Raw genomic sequence first — 17689 nt, forward strand, 5'->3', positions numbered from 1 at the left:
AGTTCAAACAGTATTATTGTTAAGAGAATAATTTATGACATTATTGGCCAAATGTTATTACGTTATTGGCTCAACCATTTTATTAGGCGACATTATTGACTTTATTACATTTTGACATGGCCAGAATTATTACATTATTGGCAGGTTTTATATTACTGGCCATTATTATTTTATTGGTTGCTACAGGTTTCCCTTTTACATTGTCCATCTGTACGATATGGCTCAAGCCAAAAAAAATTAAAATGTGCTGATAGAATAGGACTTGTTCTTTCCACAGACATCTGAGCATGCTCAGTGCACCCCCTGCCGCCTTCTGAATGGGGGTAAAACTCAAGAGCAGTGATTGAGACCAACTCGCTATATAGTTTTTGTTTTTTTACTGTTTTTACCTCGTTTGAATGTGTAACTGCTTTTTGGAGTTCAACCAGGTGTCAAAAAACAGCTGGATTGATGTAGAAAAAAAAGCCCTAAAACAAAAACTACTGGGTCAAAATCCAACTACACCACAAACAAAAAGTTAAGGATATTTAAAATTTTGGGGCTAGTTGGGATGCTAGCACAGTGCTTTTTACTTTTTTATGTGTGAATTGAATTGAAACCCATTTTTTAATGACCAGAAATATGTTTTATTTATAAATGGCAAAAATGACCAAAAAAAAAAAAGACAAAAAAATGAAATATCCTTAACTTTTTGTTTGTCGTGTAGTTGTTGTTCAGTGTGTTCCAATTCACAGTTCATGTTCAACATCCTAAATCTCTAACTGATGTACATTAGTGCCCGATTTAGTAAAAACCTTCATAAAAACTTCAATTCCTCTCTCTGTCTTTTTCTGTTATTCCACCCAATTTTGACCCTAAAACACAGTAAAAGCTTTAGAGGAATGTTAACCGTCCCTCTCCCTTCCTGCCGTCTGTCAGTCCTCTCTCAGCTTTCACATGTCGTCAATCAGAGCTTTCATGTAGGTGACGGGGCCGCGGCGTGCTTCGGCCTCGCCGGAGGTGTCGGACATTTAAGCTCAGGCTGGAGCCTAATTTGTTGTGCCTGCAGTGGGCAAAGTAGCTATCAAGGTAACATTATTCGTCAGCGGGGACGAAGCTGTAATGAAAAGCACTCGGATGGACGGAGGAGCCCGGAGGTCAGTGTAATGGAGGCGTCCTGTGTCGACCAAGTCTCCCGGTGACTGAATAGCTCACTGTGCACCACTGTGAAAATAGATAGTAGGCATTCTGGGTATTGTAGCTCATAACTTTGCTGACTGAAGCAGGAAAATCCCAAATGCCCAAATCATAAAACATATACGCATTTAATTAAAGCAAAATGGTCTGGGAGCTTCAATACAAGTTTAATGTAACATGGCGTTTGTAACCCTACGTGTTTTTGGTCGTTTCCACACACATTACAAGACAGTGACAGCAACAATTCCAGTCAGGAAACTATCTCAGGTCAGATGTGGTCTACAGAGTCTGGAAGGTCCACCTCTGCATGAACAGTGTTGGTCTAATGCAGGATTTGTCAAATGGGGGTACTTGGAAGAAGTCCAGGGGGTACTTGAAATTGATTTGGATATTCATTAAATAAGTCAATATGTTCTGAATAGTAAATAATGAGAATTAATGCTGAAATATAAAACGCAATAAATGCATTTCTGACCTTATTTCACTTCAATATTTTTATTTTGGTAATATTTCTACTTTATATTATTCAAGATGAGTTTAAGTAATTAAGTAGTTATTTTTTGTTGATGCAATGTTCATTTATTCATTAATGACCATTTAATTATTTATTTATTTATTTATTTATTTATTTATTTATTTTGAGTGAAAATGAAAATTTTCAGTTTATGTTTTGCACCCAAAATTAGCTTATCAAGATTTGTTATTTTTAATATATTAACCTCCTAAGACCCAGGAAGTGTCAGCAAAGTGCAAGTTTTTTTTGTTTCTTTATTAAATAAGTGCCTATATTGGAAACATCATGATGCAACAGTTTTTTCAGATGCAATTTTTAAATTTTTTATGAAATGTCCTTTGTGGTGGACAGTTTTCTTTTTCTTGTATAAAGTTGTGAAACTCTTGTCCCCAAATGTGGACAGTGGGTCTTAGGAAGTTAAAGTTAAATATCTGGTGTTTGTTTATAAAGTTTTGAAAATAAAAACAGACAGCTTTGGCACAGTAATTTTTCAATCAGAAATGCTGAAACTTGGTTAAAAAATATATATTTCATGGTGTACTCCACTGTAAAAAGTTTGAAAACCACTGGTCTAATGTTCTAAAGGTGATGTTAAAATGTTGTAAAATACATGTTCTTTTCACCTTACATGTGTTTTTCTTGGATTTTTTATATATACTTCTGGTTTTGTTTTGTTTTTTTCCCAAATATGGTAACAGCATTGACCTTGATTTTGATTTTCTACATGACAAAAAAAAAAGTCACACAATAAACTGATAAACTTTTGTCGGGTCCTTCAATAACACACTAATTAAAGGGCATTTCCTGTCTCTACAGATAACAAGGACTACGACGCTTACCTGTCCTACACCAAAGTGGACCCGGACCAGTGGAGCCAGGAGACCCGTGAGGAGGAGCGCTTTGCCCTGGAGATCCTCCCCGACGTCCTGGAGAAGCATTATGGGTATAAACTCTTCATTCCAGACAGGGACTTGATCCCCACAGGAAGTAAGCGTTCTCTCTCTCTCTCTCGCCCGCTCTGTTCACGCGGCGGTGTGGCGTTGTGTCGCATGTGTTGTGGCTTGGTTGTGGCTTGTGTCGTCAGTGCAGTGGTAAAGACGCAGTGTTTGCATTTGTGTTGTGGCGTGACTAAGACCTGCACACATGGGCATCATGTCTTTATTAACAAGCGGCCGTGGCTGAGGTGGATCTGTGGAGCGGGCTGTTAGGGGTTCTTCTTCTACTTCCATGAAATAGCTTCACTATTTTGTTTTATTTTATATCTGAGACTCGTAAAAAGGGCTGAGACGCAGCAATGAAATAGGTCAAGATCAGATTAGCGCCTCTTTGGATGGCGTTTGGACCTTTCAGACACCTGCAATTCAGAAGCCTCTTAGCCATCATAAACACAGTCTTCTGAGGGCTTTTAAAGTATCCTGATGTTCTTTGAAGTGGCCCTGAAGAACCCCCAAAGTTAACTTTGGCTTTGTTTTAGCGGCGCATGTCGTACACAGGCGATTTATAAAGAAACTGGGCTGAAAAACTAACTGAATATGATAATATTGTTTCCCAAAAGCGCTGTACAGAGAGATCAAGAACAAACATGGACAAGAAAAAAAGAGAATTAATAAGAAATGATGTGGATAAAATCAGAACAATAGCAGCATTTGTAAAGCCACATTTAGACATGTCATAATTACAGGTCAACAGCTAAAAACCTAATACTAACAGTAAACTGTGCAACAATATAGAGTCGATTCACACATAGGGTGTGTTTTTAAAGGCTATATAGTTGTACTAAACAGTAAAGCATTTACAAAGAATAAAAAAATGGCAGGAGCAATTTTCAGCTGTAGTTTAATAAACATTTAATGCTCTGGTGACCCTTTAGCTTTATGTATTAACCCGTATGCCCCCCTACAAAAAAACAAAAAAAACAACAAAAAAACTCTGGTCACCTTTGTGGACAAAAATGTACACAAAAAGTACTACAAAATCCTCATACGTCAACATTTTTCTTGCTTTTTTTTTTTTGTTTTTTTTTATAAATCTCTTAAACAACTTCCCCCCTGCTCAAAACTACCAAACATTCAACAGTTTTCAGGATTTTAACCCTTGTAATGCCAGTTCAGTCATTTGAATTTGAAGTGATTTATTACCCCCAAAAAAAAAACAACAAAAACACAAAAAATTGAATATTTTCCATAAAATAAATAGTAGGTGGATAAAGCTTTGATTAGGTCAAAGATTATCAACAAAATTGATGTGACTGCATTAGTGTTTTTTCTGTAGTGTCAGAAACTGTTTCTGGTCACAAAAATGTACATGCACTTTTTTCAATTATTTTTTATTTATTTATTTATTTATTTTAAATAAATCTCTTAAACAACTTCCCCTCTGCTCAAAACTGCCAAACATTCAACAGTTAAAGATTTTGGACTTCAAAAATATAACTAAAAAGAAACATTTCTGCCAAATTTTTTGCCAAAAACTGCAACACAGCCAAAATGATCAACAAATAAAAATAAATAAATAAATAAATAATTTTTTTTAAAAAAACCAAACAAAGGGTTAAGTAACCCTAACCCAATCAGGCAGTTTTATGGCACTATGTCATTTCTTTCATATATATATATATATATATATATATATATATATATATATATATATATATATATATTTTTTTTTTTTTTTTTTTTTTTTTTTTTTTTTTACAAAGAAATCAACTTTGACCATGTACTTGGCAAGTTTTTATTAGGTACTTGTTAGTAACTTGATAATTCTACCCTAAACTACCCAAATAAATGTTCAGCTACAATAGCACAAATGAATCTAAGTGATCTTTAAGCATTTTTCCTCCTGATAAGTCGCTCCATTATGTAAATCATATCTCAGACAGGCTCCCATCAGAGGGAACTTGTTCCGTCGTGGGGCTAACGAAGTGTAATTAGCTGTGCAAAGCATTTAGGGACTAATCTGTGTAAGATGTTGCTGTGGCTTTTTTCTCTATAAATGCCTTAAATATTCCCTTAAATCAGACTCAATAGAGAAGGTGTGGAATCACTGGGTGTCTGTTTATGCACTGAAGTATTTAAAGTGCATTATCTCCACTATGTGAAGCCGGTGGGAGGCGTAATAACCCGTCCTACATGCGCAGCGTAATTACTGAACAGAACCCACCCCGATCCAGCTCCATGCAAACGGTCCCCCTGCATGCTGCTGTGTAATAGTGTCAGCTGTACAATCACAAAGCTCTTTATGCATGAATATTAATGCATGTTTTGCCACAGTATCTTTCTGCCGGAGCCTTTCACCATGCCCCGTGCTTATCTTTGATTAACTCATCACACAGATGAGTTTGATAATGTCATTATGTTATTAGTCTCCATTTCAATACTTGCATCTGCCCGTCTTCCCGCACATACCGCCATTACTAATTACGTTCCTCCTCAGTGGCGTTGCGCCAAGGTTATAAACCGAATCCCTTGCTGTGTTATGTGCTTGATGCAGGGGACTGTTGTAATATGGGAAAATGGCATAAAAATGCAAGGATTGGGAGGAATCTGAAGCGTGTCTGCCGCTACTCCAGCTCTGTGTTTGATTGTGTCTACGCACAAACATTTAGTTCCCTTTGGGACTATATTAGCATCTCAACAGTTGATACAATAAAACATAATCCACAGCTATAGATAAACACAGTTTGGCCACATGGGGTTTCGACATATGTCAACAATCCTTCTCCTGAGCTGTTCATAAGTATTCAACACTACGCTTGATTATTATTTTATTTACTTTTTACATTTTATGCATCCTGTCTCAGCCATAACTCCTCTAGATTCAGTGTTGTTGTTATTATTTGGCACTCGTAGTACTCCCTCCAGAAAATAAAGGGTTTCCTTGACTTTTTTATGCTACATGTCCCATATTAAACTGGAATAAACTGGTTAGCGCGATTATTGTTGTGCAATCGCCAGCAGAACACCAGTAGAGGAACACAGTTTATGCCAGAGCCATGTCCCCACTTTGACACATGCTTGTCAAATGCTTTTCTGCAAACGTTTATGATCCCACTTTGAATTGAAATATCTATGTTTAGGTTTCACCAATGATCATTTCCAGGATGACACAAGACTACTTAGAGGTACTTTTTTTCCCCCCAAGATTTTTATAACACTTGTGTCAACAGAAATCAAATCAGCAGTTCAAAATAAGAGGTTTGATATGCTTTAATGGTTAAATATGTAAGATTTGCACATGCTCAAGCACTTAGGAGAAATCTGTATCGGAGTCTAGTTGGTAACGGAGCCCAGTTTGGTGATTTTTAGCTGCAAAAACCCTTGTTACTACTTTTTTTAGGGGTCCTTCCTTGTTTTATTTGAACCCTCTGATAACTGACAGTCAGCTCCACTGTAGTGATAGTTAATGATTGTAGACTGAGGCGAGTAAGCTAGTAGTTAGCATTAGCTCACCTGTATTCCACTCCTTTTGTCCAAATATGGTCACTTCTGGCTCTAACAAAGTCCACTAGCTACATCAAATCTCAAAAACACACAGTTATAAATTATTTTCAGTTTATGATAGCAAGATAGATAAGTTAGCTAAGACATTAGCTTAGAAATAGAGGTAGCGAAAATCAGCATTCAGCAGAATAAAAAAATAGTTGAGCATGTGCAAATCTTAGCTTCATATTTAAAAATTAATTGATATGTTATTAAATGTTCATAAATATGTTTTTTACTAGTTACTACAATAAGCAGTGTATAAGAACTAAGTATTTGGTGTGTTATCTGTTAGCCTAACTATGTTGGTCTTGCATTGAAATTGATAGTATGAAAATTATTATTATAAGTTGTCAAAATCATACATTTTAGTTTAGTATGTTCATAATGCAGAGAAAATATCTGATGTTAAAAAGCAAATTAAAGTGTTTTTTCACAAATTGACAACCTGGAAGCTGGTCACAATATTAGCATAGTATGTATCCAATAAGTAGCCTATATGCTTTTAAGTATTTTCTGATGGTATGTAATTTAATATGATATACAAAACTAACAATTCCTTAACCTCATAGCATATTTACCTAATCTGCATAAAATGAAGCAGCAGTAATAAGAGAGTAAAGTTACACAGATATCACAATTTGGACAAAATTATGACATTGGCAACTATGCTACGAGGTTAATGAACTGTTAATGTGTCAATGTTCACTGCATCAGAGTAGTTCAGACATATTTGATTAGATAAGATTTCAGTAGGTGGTTGTTAGTGATGTTTATTAAAGTTGTAAATGATGTATCAGAATGTGTAGTAGTTGTCAAAACCAGACATAAAACACAGACACTTTGACCAGCGTTGAATATATCTGCTTAGAGAATAAAACCTAAACAACTTATTTTCACTGATTTATTTGTATTCTCCGTTGTTCCTAGTTAGAAGTCATCATTTGTGACAGGCTGAAATGTTTGCACTGTCAACTTGATTTTTCATCATTTCACCCGTTCTCAGAGAGACTCTTCAGAGAACAGGGCAACAGAAATTTTCTGGCCCATGTAATTTAATGTTGATTTCATCTTTACGGAGACAAGAATCAATTATTACACATTCAACACTTTGATTGTAAAGCTTGCGAGGTCTCTGAAAGCGGGATTTTAATCCATAAAGCCATAAAGCGCTGGCCCGAGAGGGAAGATTTACTTTCAGTCGAATCAATTCAAAACATAAAATGAAAGTACTACTCATTAGCTAATTATACGGTATCCATTTATCCATTCTTGTTTGTTTCAACCACGGGAAAGATTAATAAAAGGTCTGGGTTTTTGCTTGATCGGTCAAACAAAACAGGCCAAAGCCGCACCGTGGGAGTTTTAGCTCAAGGGACATATTGTGGCGAATTGCCTCACAAGGACCAATTACCAACAGGAAAAAGATCGGCTTGTCACGTTGGAGTAAAGGCCGACTTCAGCTTCACTCTAATCAGGTCTCTCTCATCGCCGAGCCTCGGGCAGAGCATGACATGAAAGAACCAAGAGATATAGAGGGGAGGACGCAGAGAAGATGTGGCATTTGTTTGCTTAAAGACCAGCGCACACACACACAGAAACAGTTTGTCTTGATCCACACACACCAGAGGGTCATAAGGAAGAGAAGCCCAGTTAATCCCATCTGTCTGCTGATGAGGACTCAGTAATATGGGCTAAAAGCAGACGTTAGGCCTTTACATGTCTACCAGAGCTGAGGAAACACGTTTACAGTTTAAGACGTAGCAATATGAGTATTTGATGTGTGTTATAGTAAACTTTCATAAACTGTTTAGTCGCTGTAATCACTTAATAGTAAAGATATTCACATTGATCAGATGTTTAATTGAAACCTCAATCTTCACCTTTGTTTCCACAAATCCCACTTATTTTCAGCTCAGTTTGAAATGTTGCTAAAAGATGTACAGCACATGTGTGTAGTATCATGTACAATTAAAATCATCAAATACGTACAGTTTATCAAGGAGGAGGTAGAAACAGGTCAAACATCTCTGATCACTGTTGGATTACAGTGTCACCTGTGTGTCTTTGTGCATGTGTTCAGCCTACATCGAGGACGTTGCCCGCTGCGTGGACCAGAGCAAGCGCCTCATCATCGTCATGACGCCCAGCTACGTGGTGCGGAGGGGATGGAGCATCTTTGAGCTGGAGACGCGGCTGCGCAACATGCTGGTGACCGGCGAGATCAAAGTCATCCTGATCGAGTGCGCCGAGCTGCGCGGCATCATGAACTACCAGGAAGTAGAGGCCCTCAAACACACCATCAAGATGCTGACGGTCATCAAGTGGCGCGGGCCGTCCAGCAACAAGCTCAACTCCAAGTTCTGGAAGCAGCTGCTCTACGAGATGCCCTTCAAGCGCATGGAGCCCCTGAGCATCTCCCACGAGCAGGTGCTGGACGTCAGCGAGCAGGGCCCCTTCAGCGAGCTCCAGACCGTCTCGGCCATCTCCATGGCGGCAGCCACCTCCACCGCCATGGCGACGGCACATCCGGACTTGCGCTCGACCTTCCACAACTCTTGCCACACCCAGATGAGGCAGAAACACTATTACCGTAGCTACGACTACGACCTCCCGCCCGGCGGCACCCTCCCGCCTCTGTCAACGCTAGGCAACCAGCACACCTACTGCAACATCCCCATGACGCTCCTCAACGGACAGCGGCCGCAGTCCAAGTCGCCCCGTCAGCAGAGTCTGGAGGAGAGCCACGGCAACAACGCCATGCTGCCGCTGCTGCCCAGAGAGACCAGTATATCCAGCGTCATCTGGTGACAGAGACGGCGTCGGGCAGCGTAGACTGGATCTGTACCACGTCCGTCACAGGAAGGACTCGCCACCGGCACTCGGACCCCGAACGCACCGTAGCCGGGTGGACCCGAACGGCACTAAGCTACTGCTGTTGAATTTGCACCAGGAAACAACAGGGGGACGGGCCTCACACACCGGACACACTGGTGGAGATGCAGCTGTGGCCAATATTTTTTTCTGTTTTCCTTCTGTTATTAGAGCTTTTATGGAAACTGAACAGTGACAAAAGAAGCAAGGACAACTTTTTGTATGCCTGTATAAACACTCAAGTAACACAAGCCAACACCGACGATAATTTACCCAGATAAGTCAAGGAATACAGGGTCCTGTACATACGTTTTCTAATTCTTTGTAGCATCAGTGTTTGGGACTTGTTTATGTTTTCTCATCAGTTGGGACTCCTTTTTTAGTTTCGGTTTGTATAAAAGTGAAGCAATGGCCTGTGAGATGTGTCGGTTCAACCGTTGTTACCTTTATCTTCATTTTCCGGCCGGTGTAGTTTATGACGTTTTGGGTTTTTCTCGGGTTCAAGTCGGCAGCCTTTGGGAGATGAGCGCAATCTCTGAGGGCGGAGTTTGACGTTTCTCCGGCTGAGAAACAGACTCAACCGCAATATGCAAATCATGGAGTCCAGAGGCGGAGGTCGGGGAGGGAAGAGCGATGGCGTCGATATGAAGAAAATGGTGCTAGGCTTCACATCTCTATGTTTCTCTCACGATAACATTTACTTTTAAAAGACAGCCTTGCTATTTACCTTAACAGATGATTATATCACTGAGAAATTAATTATGTGTATTATTTTATGAAAAAAAAGTCTATTTTTGTAACTGAGGGATATTTGCTTAGAGAAGTTATACCTATAAAATTTCTGATAGAAGGACACGGGGAAACATAATGAAAAAAAAACAGTGTTTTGTTATGTGGAACTGCATAGCTCACAAAAAATCGATAGGTCATTCACTAAATGTCTTACCCTTATATTGCAAGAGAAAAAAAAAAGTATGTTTGTGTTTTCATCATTTAAAAAAAAAAAAAAGGAGAGTTTTGACATTTCAACACAACACTCATAGCAGCTTGGCGGGGTTTTACATTCATTGATTTCACGAGGTTTCACAGTTGATTTAACAAGGACGGAGCTACATTAATGATGATGTCAGTACAGGTGGGGGATGAAGAGGAGGAGGAAGAGGAAAGCCATGACATCCAGCGTCACTTGAAGCATTTACCTGGTTTCCTCTGCAGGACCAAACAAGGCTGTCCAGGGCTACAAACCTTCTGTTATTCACTTCCTCCGAAACGACAGCTCTGTTCTATGTTTGCCATCCTCCATGTCCGATAAATAAATAAATAAAACAGGGCTTTTACTCTTTAGTTCCGAACACTTGCTGCTGTTCCTGCTCGGCGAGGGGGGACCGTAAACACCCGGCACATAGGAAAGAGGTATCAGTGTTTAGTTTTAATAGCATATAACACTTTAGAGGATGTAACTGGTGTATTTTTTTTTTGATCTACTGACCAATATCATCGCATCCTCCAGCCTTTTAGAGTGAAACCCTTCCAAATAGGATGTAATTAATGCATACGAGTGACAAGAATGTATTTAAAAAGCAAATTAAATCCTGGATTATATGTAACTCTACAGCAGAAACATTAGACCAAAGCAAGTTTCCCATATTCACTAAAATGGTCAGATCAGTACAATTTCATCCAATCAGGCGCCGCTTTAATCCTTAACCTTTGTTTTTCCAGAAACTAACCTCATACTAAATACCCACAGCATTTTCTAACAGGGAGGTGTTTTGGTTTAATATGCAAAGACATGAAACAGTAAGTGAAAATCTGTTCCCCTTTTACTCGCTCTTTGGTCTTTTTTATTGTATTTGAATCTGGCCTGAGTTAGCCTCGTTTTTTCTTTGGTTTAAACGTTTGCTGTAAACTGCTCAGAGTGAAATATCAGACAGATTATTGGAAACACCCCCCCCTTTGTGAAAAATTCCAGAGGTAGATCACATGGGAGAGCACACGACGGATGCGCTCGTGTAAATATAATCAAGATAGGAACGCGATTAAGATGAAGACAATCGAGCCATATTCATGAAACCAATGGTCATTGTTCGCTCGGCCTCAGAGTAGGAACACTAATCCTGACTGGAGGTTAAAACGCAGATCGGATGAAATTTCAATGACATTTTGGTGTCAACGTTTGCATTTTCTGAGTCGGATGATACATATTTTGTTTCATGATGAATTTCTGGTGATGGTGGCTTTGATGATGATGATGATGATGATGATGAATAACAATGACAATATATAGCACAGAATTATTCCAGGCACTTTCACGACTCTTGAGACGACGTCTCTCCTGTTTCTGATTTATTTTCTATTATGTATCTGCAATGTTCATTAAAAGAGATACTGTTATTATTAATAAAACCACATTTACGGTAATGTTGTTTCTCACTTGTATGTTTCCGGATGTGTGGGGGAAAAAAATGGAAAACTGTTGGATTTGTTTGCTGAAAATGCCCTCACGATACACATTGTTTATGGAGCGGCGTTGTTTATGCTGACGACGACCACATCCGTTTTCCTGGCCGTGAGCCGACCCACAACCGCCATAACTCTGCCGTCTCCCGTAAAACCTTGAAACAACAATCAATACGTCTCCTTCTTCCACTCAGAGAGCGAATGTGCTCTGTTTCATTTAAGAATAAGACTAAATCAGAGGAGTCGATGCAACGAGAAAACGCTTTAAAACCCCCATGTCCCGATTGTTGTTTGACCTTAGTGCACTTTTGGCAGCCGGCGTGAAAACAGATGGCACCGAAAGGGATGCCCACAGCGCTTGTTTTAATCATCACAACCACTGTGGCGCATTCTTACTTTTAAGTTAAAAGTATTGGCTGTCATTAAATCTTGCTCAGAAGATTTGACATTTTTCACCTGCAGATTAAATCACTCTGAAGCAAAATGTCAAATAACACAACGGTAAACTCTGAAGGGATTTAATCTGCAGGTTTAAGAGAGCTCAGCCTAAACCGAGACCAAATATAAGCAGAGTGTAAACTGTCAAATCCGAGTCTCACGCACTTGAAAACTGCAGGTAACTTGGCTCAGTAAACCTGCCACATTTAATGTCTCTATGAAAACAGAATCCTTTTTCTTCTAGTGTACTTCGAAGCCGATAAACAATTCTTTCTTTTTTTCTTTCTCCACTACGAGCGTTGTGCCTGTAGTGGAGCCACTTACTTATTTTTGCTGCGGTGGAGGGATAAACTAAAGCATGAAAACCTGCCAGGAACTTTTAATTACCAGTGGAGTCCTGTAGATGATGACAAGCTGGCCAGTTATGATATCAAGTAGTAATTAGTAATTAGCATATTGTCAGGGACATCTCTATTAAATTGGTAGATGCTGCTATTAGATCTCATGGTGCTAATGCTAATTTATTTAATATTGGAGTAGCGCTGCAAAAAATTTTTTCCAAGAAAGTTATTTCTAGCACATCTGTCTTATTTGTCATCGGAATAAAAAGAAATAACTAACTTTTTCTTATTTTCTTTTGATTTTATTTCTCGTATTCAAAAATTGTAGCATTGTTTAGTTATAAGGCACATACTTGATACAGTTTTGTAACTTTTTTTTTTCCTTACCCCACTGGCTTTGACCAGATTTTTGAATATTAGTCTTATTTCTAGCAGATTGAAAGCATTTTGACAAATGTCTATTTCCTGGCCGGTAACGACAACAAAGCTACACTTGGTGATTGGGAGTGTGAATGTCAAACACCTTCACCTTGACCTTGAGTAGGACCTTTACGATAACTTTTTACACAGTGTTCATGGGGGGGGGTTGTTTGTCGCAGAGTTCACCAAAACCTCACACCAATGTTACTTTGAAGTGTTCATAAAGGGGCTCTATATAGTATTAATATTCCAAACACACTTAGTACCCCAAATATAAAGCTAACTGTTAGATGTCATCAATTAATACTAAAGTAATCTTCACATGCATCAGCTGATAGTTTACATTATAGTTCTGTTAGTTTAGCCACAGTAAAACCAGAAATCACCTCTGTTGCAGTTTAATCTGAACTGTAGATCAACAAAAGGTCAGTTTCATGGTGTTAGTTCCCTTGTAAGTCTTTATTCTACACACCGTTGTAGCAGCTATTTGTCATCAAATTTAAGCAACTTAAAAGTGACTGAACTTCTGACTTTAACATAACTCAAATAACCACTAGATGCACCATGGGTTTGTGGTTTACGCAGTTAAAAAAACAATGTCTATACCATACCATACCATACCACACCGGGGGCCAAATCCGGCCCACCAAAGGGTCCAATGGGATGAATTACACTGAAGATATTAACAATCAGTAGTGTAAAAGTCATTTTTATTCATGTTCCACATACAGACCAATTAGATCTCAGCTGGGTCACATCAGTAAAGTAGTATCATAATCACCTATAAATAATGTGCACGTGTAAATGATAAACTGATAAACTGAGGCAGAATGTTGTTAAAATTGCACTTGTTTTTCTTAAGACATTTCAAGTTCATGTTATTCAGATTTTTAAGGACATGGTAAGGACAGGTAAACATTATCATAATGTGATTTTGCTTTTTTCACTGTTCTTATTTTACTAGTCCAGCCCACTTGAGATCAAAGTAAGGTGAATGTGGCCCCAGAACTAAAATGAGTTTGACACCCCTGCCATAGATGTATTCCAAGTGGTTTCTTTTCCAGCTAAGCCAATAAGACAACCCAAAACAAATGGTGCTAAATACCAAGGAATGAAAGTAATAACCATCAAAATCTCAAATATATATGTATATATATATATATATATATATATATATATATATATATATATATATATATGTATTTAAATATTACAAAAAAAGTAAACAATCAAAATAAACAGTTTGCAAAATATACTAAGTTACTAAACAAAAAAGTAAATGAAGTTTGAAAAAATGAAATAGGCAAATGGCTCCAAGAACTGTAATGAGAGTTTGAGATCATTTTCTAATGTTTGAAAGAAATACTACATGCAGACCCTTTAAAAACATGTTTAAGATGTTAATGTCCTAAAATGCAAAGGGTGAAGCTTCTTTGCAGGTTTATTCCAACAGATTGACTGTATCCCACTAACGGAGATTTAATGGAGCTTATGAAGAATACCCAGAAACTTGAGGAACACTTGACTAAAGGTGAGTATTTGCAGTATAAACAAGACATTCCCCACAGATGTTTGATGTTTTTCTCTAACATGAAGTTTCATTGTGTCTGTCTGGACCCGTGAGAACATACAGGAGCACCAGATGTTTTCGTCGGAGCCGACATGCCGCCATATGGCGCATGTGTCTGTGAGCGCCACAGCTTGGGCAACTCTTCCCCAAATGAAATCATTCTCACTTCATTACAGTGTCACGCCATAATACGCTCCCTGAACAAAAGCGTGTCACAGCGTAGACAAGCACAAGTGTTTTGTTTCTTCCTGTGGTGCTGAAGAGTATTACTCACCATGGCAGGTATTCCATGGAACTCCATTTCCCACAGGGCCTTGTTACTCTGAGCTCTGCATTCTGTGCCCCGTGGACGACGTGTCACGCAGAAAGAACCAGGCCAATTGTCTGTGCAGGGGTAGAGGCAGATGTTAACGGAGCTCACCACGGTTCATAATTGCCTGTATTAGATGCATCAGTTACCAAGGCCTTCTACTAACTGTTACTTCCTGCAACAGTGGCTCAGTCACTAAATATATAATATTTACCTCCGCCAAGGAGGTTATGTTTTTGCCAGGGTTTGTCTGTTTGTTTGGCTGTCCGTTAGTGTGCAACATAACTCAAAAAGTTAAGGACAGATTTTGATGAAATTTTAAGGGTTTGTTGGAAATGGGATAAGGAAGAAATGATTAACTTTTGGGGGTGATCCGGAAGAAATCCTGGATTCTGGATCACTTTGAAATTTTCGTTAACATTGTGGTAAATGAGGCCAAAATTTTCGTTTCCCAATATCTCGCTTAATTATTGACCAAAACTCATGAAATTTAACTCAGGAATTGACAATGGGGTCCTCTATCACATTTCAAAGGCTGATCCGGATCTGATCCAGAAGGCGGATTTTATTTTAAAAAATAAACGTAGGATTTGTATCACTGATTATGTGGGGAATTTTTGCGCTTGGCGGAGGTCTGCGCGCTCCAAGTGCTTTTCTAGTTTACATCAGTATCAGTAGTAAGGAGGTTGGATATGGATGCAACTGTCTATCCAATCAGAAACTTTAGTAATCATGTCATAATTTAATTAAATCATATTTGTAAATCATAGTTATAAGCAGAACTTTGTGGAAGAATAAAAATTTGTTACCTGATTTTTTTAATGTAAAATCTAAGGTACCTGATTGCAAAACTAATAAAAACAAAATACTGGTTATCAGACATGAAAATGCCCAAGGATATTTAAAGTGAAACGCTGTCATCTGCTGGACACTTTCCATCCTACACTTACTGTCTGAGTTCCTCACAAAGCCTCAGAGAGGGAGAAAGGCCCAGTTTGAGCCATTAAGATGAAAATGGTCGATAATTGTCTCTTTAAAAATCACACACATCTTCTCTAAATTGCTCCAGTTGAAGTCTTTTACCATCTGAAACCAATAATTGTGGTGAATCAGTCTGTGCATTTGGCCTTTAGATGATCCTGAATGTTCATCAGAAACTAAAGTGTATTTTTGTTTGTCTAATATGAAGTTATAAAGTATAAAATTAGACTGAAAACCTTGAGAGTTAAAGACCAGGGTACAAGTCTAAATGTTCCTCAAAGTGCAGACATTTATGTTTCAATTCAATTTAAGATTCACACTGAAGCTTTTAGAAAAAAGGAGGTGTGTTTTTTTGCAGGCGATTTCAGCACTGGCGTCCTGTGAACCAGAAGACAGAACACTCTGTAGGGTTGGTACAGTGGATAGCACAGTCAGAAGGTCCTGGGTTCAAGACCAGCACCTTCAGTGTGGAATAGAGTCCAGCAGCTCTCTGGAAGATAAAGTTCAGAAGATGACTGTGTGCCCTTCCACTGTACGTCTGTTTTCCACAAATTTGGCCACTAAAGGTGACATCACATCAGAAGTGGAATCTCAGGCTTTAAGGCAGTAGGATTTAGTCTGAATCTTTATTCATTGTAATGTTGAATTTTACCACAAGATGGCGACACAGGACACCACTACAAAACTGGCTTCTTTGTGTCCCCTCTCAAACCGCTGTAGATGAAACACCTGTTATGTCAATAACGTAAAAGCCAAAAAAAAAAAAAAAAAAAAGCCAATTAGTTTTAAACACTATGGAGCCCGGGAAGGGAAAAGATTATTGAGTAATAACACAAAAGTATTTGCTGTGTCTTGCTTGAGGCCTGTACATAATATGTTGTGGTCCAGTTCGGGTCTGACCTTGTCAGGTCTGACATGTGCCCCGTCCTGTGTAGTATGACCATTCCAATGGCTTCTGAACGAAATTTATATTTGCCCAGCTTCATGGATCCAGGTGGATGTATGCCGAGTGTGAATGGTCCACCCATGAGAAAGGAGGATGTGTGCATTGTATTAAAATCCGTTGTAGTTCTGAGCCTAAAATGGTCCACCTGGACTTGTTTTCTGATTTTGACCTTAAAAAGGTCAGAAAGTATGCTTTGAGTCCTTTTGCAGACCACTTTGAATATTGAATTGAAGTCATTTATAATTTATTGCTTGTTTTAATACTGTTGTTTGTTTTTGTTTTGTTTTTTTTCTTTTTTAGTCTTCACACAGAAAAACACTGAAATTACTCATGGATACAGGATTTGAATGTTAAATATGAACTTAGAAAAGTATAAAAACAGTTCTTTAGGACACATAAATATGAGCTCCACACATTGTAACACTTTGATGTGAACTATATAGCAAACTTACATTCTTCTTTTTCTTTTGTATTCTTCATCTTCTTTCTTGCTTCTTCTTCTTCTTGCTTCTTCTTCTTCTTGCTTCTTCTTCTTCTTCTTCTTCATGCTTCTTCTTTCTTCTTCTTGCTTCTTCTTCTTGCTTCTTCTTCTTCTTCTTGCTTCTTGATAATTTTGGGTCATTTGTTTTTTTTTTGTTTTTTTTTTTGTTTTTTTTTTCCATCATTTTTGTTGCAGACCAGGGGACAGAGACCACAGGAGCAGGACCAGTCCAGATGCAGACCTGGTGTCACAGGTGTCATGTCCAGTGAGGACATGGCAATAGGGCTTGTGATCCACAACAATCCAGGTCATGTGTTCAGTTGGATTTCATATTTTTTTTATCTTGTCAAAGTTCAAGTACAATGTGAATTCATCTACAACTTTCTTGTTCTTTTTGTTTCCAGCTACCATGACCCGGACCCAGATAAAGTGGAAGAAGATGGATGGGGGACAAGGAAAGCCTATCTGATGGAGCCATTCATCCATCAGGGGTCATTTTCCATCAGATCCAGTAGATCCAGAGGTCAGTACAAATCCACTTCCTGTTTCCTCAGGACCCACATTTAAAAAAAACACATCACAAAATCACTCTTCTATATCCACACAGTGTTTAATGATTCTGTCTTGATGTTTCTAGATGTGGGTGTAGACGACATCAGAGGAGACGTCAGCCTGTGAGGAGGAGCAGAGACCCCAGACC

The 17689-nt window shown here is 38.5% G+C and overlaps 1 protein-coding gene across 2 annotated transcripts in view; it reads left to right on the top strand.

The window, feature by feature from the left end:
* The window catches only part of LOC115433144 (interleukin-1 receptor accessory protein-like 1), a 610367-nt gene extending 598904 nt beyond the window's left edge, over nt 1-11463 (top strand). The window contains exons 10-12 of one of the 2 annotated variants that reach the window (XM_030154412.1): nt 2507-2677; nt 5766-5810; nt 8252-11463. In XM_030154412.1, the coding sequence (XP_030010272.1) occupies nt 2507-2677; nt 5766-5810; nt 8252-8979 (944 nt within the window). In that variant the 3' untranslated portion in view covers nt 8980-11463. The remainder of the gene's footprint in view (nt 1-2506; nt 2678-5765; nt 5811-8251) is intronic. The other variant, XM_030154420.1, reaches the window with a different exon arrangement.
* The last annotated feature ends 6226 nt before the right edge of the window (nt 11464-17689 follow it).

The sequence above is a fragment of the Sphaeramia orbicularis genome, chromosome 2 (genome assembly GCF_902148855.1).
Source record: "Sphaeramia orbicularis chromosome 2, fSphaOr1.1, whole genome shotgun sequence".
NCBI lineage: Eukaryota > Metazoa > Chordata > Actinopteri > Kurtiformes > Apogonidae > Sphaeramia > Sphaeramia orbicularis.